This window comes from Cannabis sativa, chromosome 1, assembly GCF_029168945.1.
Source record: "Cannabis sativa cultivar Pink pepper isolate KNU-18-1 chromosome 1, ASM2916894v1, whole genome shotgun sequence".
Classification (NCBI taxonomy): Eukaryota; Viridiplantae; Streptophyta; class Magnoliopsida; order Rosales; family Cannabaceae; genus Cannabis; species Cannabis sativa.
The window spans coordinates 25983234-25986706 of NC_083601.1; the positions used below are offsets into that span (position 1 = coordinate 25983234).

A 3473-nucleotide genomic window follows, 5' to 3' on the forward strand; every position below is an offset into this window, starting at 1 on the left:
TCCTCTAGGTTTGTGAGAATTTTCCAACACTCACAACTTTAATTCTATCATTTAGCTTAATATATTCCTATATCAAACCAGCAAGCAGAACACTATTCAAACATTAATTTGGTAAGTTATGCAAGGTAAATGAAATATTCCTATCCCACTTACAAAGAAAAGCCTAAATCTAGGTTTTCACTTGCTTCATTCAAGTTGAACTACTAGATCTAGCCCTTCCGGTACAAGATCTAGCTTAGCAAATTGTTATTCATGGCCAAGAAACAACAATCAATTAAAATGAAACTCACTTGAATGAACAAAGGCAAACAAATGCTAAAGTAAGCTTAAAATTTAATCATACCCAACTTAGAAGTTCATAGCCATTCAAGCCTCAAAAGTTTAGCTCATATTCAAGTAAGAAGATAAAATCCAAGCTAAAAACAATTCATCCATGGCCGCCTTTGCCCAAGTTTACAATCTCAAGAAGTTTTTGATACTAAGTACAAACAACAATAAAAGATGAAAATAAAGAAGACTATTAAGAAAGGGTGAAAGAAAAGTCAAACACTAGGCTTGGTCCCCTCTTCTTTCTTTTTTGTTGTACTTCCTGCTGCAATTAAAGCTCCTCCATAGAAAAATGGCAGCTGCCCAAGTACGAGATGATGAAGATGATAATGATGATGGTGTACTTCCCTTTCCTTCTCTTTTTTTGTTGTTGGGTTTTTAGGGTCAAATGATGTTTTGTCTTTACTTTCTTGCGGCTCGTGATCCTTAGCAATTTCTTTAAGGGGAATCTTCTTTCTCACCTTCTTACTATTTTTGAATTTGGACTCCTCAACCATGTTAGGATCCATATCTCCAATTGCTAAGCATTCTCCTATTGCATCCGGAGCACGCATAGGATGAAAGACCTTGAATGTGGCTTGCTCATCTTGAGCTCTCATGGTAAGCTCTCCCTTTTCAACATCTATCAAAGTTCTTCCCGTGGCAAGAAATGGCCTCCCTAAAATGATTGGAACTTCCCTATCTTCCTCATAGTCAAGAATAATGAAATCGGCCGGAAAAATGAACTTATCCACTTGTACCAACACATCTTCAATTTTCCCTTCCGGATGAGCCATGGAACGATCCGCTAATTGCAAAGTGACGGTGGTTGGCCTTGCTTCTCCAATTCCCAACTTCCTAAAAATAGACATAGGCATGAGATTAATACTAGCTCCCAAGTCACAAAGAGCTCTTCCAACATCTCGACCCCCTATAGAAATAGGAATTGTAAAAGCTGCCCGGATCTTTCAATTTGGGTGGAATTTTACTTTTCAACATAGCACTACATCCCTCCGTCAAAGCGACCGTTTCAAACTCGCCAAGCCTCCTTTTCTTTATCAAAATATCCTTCAAAAACTTCACATAAGTTGGCATTTGCTCCAAAACTTCCACTAAAGGTATATTGATGTGGAGCTGCTTTAGAACATCAAGAAATCTCCGGAATTGACCATCATCTTGTTGCTTCTTGAACCGTTGAGGAAATGGTAGAGGTGGCTTTTGCAAAGACTTTTCTGCAGCAGAATGCTGACTGGATGCTGTAACTACTGGGGGAATTTCAGCAGCTGAAGTTGCTGGTTTTTTCTTCATTTCCCCCTCTTTTTGGATTGAAGAGGGCTCTTTACTGCCTGTTGCAGCCACATTTGACTCAATTATTTTTCCACTTCTCAAGGTTACCGCTTTGCAATGTTCCTTGCCATCTCTTCTTGGATTTTCGGTGTCACTAGGCAAGGTGCCTTGTGGTCTATTCTTCAAATCATTGGCCAATTGCCCCAATTGAACTTCAAGATTCCGAAGAGATGCTGCCTGGCTTTGAATTACAGCGTCATTCTTGGCCATATAATCTCTCATTAAGCTCTCCAAAGAACTAGTTTGAGAGCCTTGAGGTTGGTGAGGTTGTTGAGGTCTTGGTTGTTGAGAAAAACCCGGTGGGAATGATTGCTTTCCTTGTCCTTGTGCTCCACTTGAACTTGCCCCTTGACCTCCCCATGAAAAGTTCGGATGATGCTTCCATGCCGGATTGTAGGAGTTTGAGTATGGATTGTTGTTGCGGTTGAAGTTTTGATTACCCACATAGCAAACCGAAGCTGGATTTGAAGGGCAATTTTCAAAAGTATGCCCATCACCACAATACACACAAGAGATTTCTGCCCTTTGAATGGCAGCGGCTGGTTGTACACTTCCTCCCATATTCATATTCTTCAAAATGTTGGTCATTGAGGCCATTTGAGCGGTTAGAGCGGTCAAAGCATCTACTTCAAGAACACCCGCTACTTTTCGGCTTGTAGGAGCTCTATTAGTTGACCATTGATAGTTGTTGCTAGCTATCCTTTCCAAAATCTCAAAAGCTTCATTGTAAGACTTGGAAAGAATGGCTCCATTAGCGGAAGCATCCAACACCATCCTAGAAGCCGCATTGAGACCATTGTAAAAAGTCTCAAGTTGGATACAATGAGGAATACCATGGTGTGGGCACTTCCTTAACAACTCCTTGAATCTTTCCCATGCATCACTAGTAGTCTCGTCTTCCAATTGTTGAAAAGACATGATCTCGCTTCGAAACTTTGCATTTCTTGTTGGAGGAAAGTACTTTCTCAAGAATTTTTCAGCCAAGTCATTCCAATTAGTCACCGAATCGGGAGGAAGAGTGTTAAGCCATGCTCTAGCCCGATCCCTCAAGGAAAATGGGAACAACTTCAATCTTAAAGCCTCTTCACTTACTCCTTGTAGCTTGAAAGAATCACTCACCTCCAAAAATGAGCGAATATGGAGGTGAGGATCTTCCGTTGGCGACCCACCAAATTGACCAACCGTTTGGAGCATTTGAAACATCACGGGCTTGAGCTCAAAGTGAGGTGCTTGGATTTCGGGTCTCACAATACCCGGATTTAGCTCATTGAACATAGGGGCTGCATACTCTCTTATTGCTCGGGCTCTATCATCGGCCAAAGCAATAGGATTGGCTTCATTATGAGCACCCCCAATTTCAAACCCATCGGCCATATTGCAGCGTTTTTTAGCCTTTTGTTCCTTCCTCCTTTGTCTAAAAGTGCGTTCAATTTCGGGGTCAATAGGAGCAAGTTCAAGGTCTTCTTCTTGCTCGTTCATACACTAGATTACACCTGAAAAAGAAAAATTCAGCGCACCAAAATAGGATTAAAACTTTAAACCAGAAAATAAATTGCAAAATAGTTGATAATACACAATTTTTAGTTTCAATCCCCGGCAACGGCGCCAAAAACTTGTTATGAAAATTATAAACGCAAGTATACGCAGTCACACAAGTAATAAAGTGATAAGTAAGATCGTCTCCACAGGGATTGCAAACAAAGTTTGATATAAAATCAACTAATTACAACTTAAAATAAAAAGAAATAATATGTAAATGGTTGAGTAATGATTCAATATTAAAAATGACATGAATTAAACTTGTTAGAATTAAACTACTG

At 39.9% G+C, this 3473-nt stretch overlaps 1 protein-coding gene and 1 non-coding gene across 2 annotated transcripts; one reads left to right on the forward strand and one right to left on the reverse strand.

The window, feature by feature from the left end:
• Window positions 1-1206: 1206 nt before the first annotated feature.
• Window positions 1207-3132, reverse strand: LOC115713707 (uncharacterized). The gene is made up of 2 exons (XM_061108356.1): window positions 2836-3132; window positions 1207-2754 (listed from the first exon to the last, which is right to left on the reverse strand). Exons 1-2 carry the CDS (start codon window positions 3130-3132, stop codon window positions 1207-1209), a joined length of 1845 nt encoding a protein of 614 aa, XP_060964339.1.
• On the forward strand, window positions 2483-2589 carry LOC115715397 (small nucleolar RNA R71). The gene has a single exon (XR_004011271.2). It is a non-coding gene; the product is annotated as a small nucleolar RNA R71 (small nucleolar RNA).
• Window positions 3133-3473: the final 341 nt, after the last annotated feature.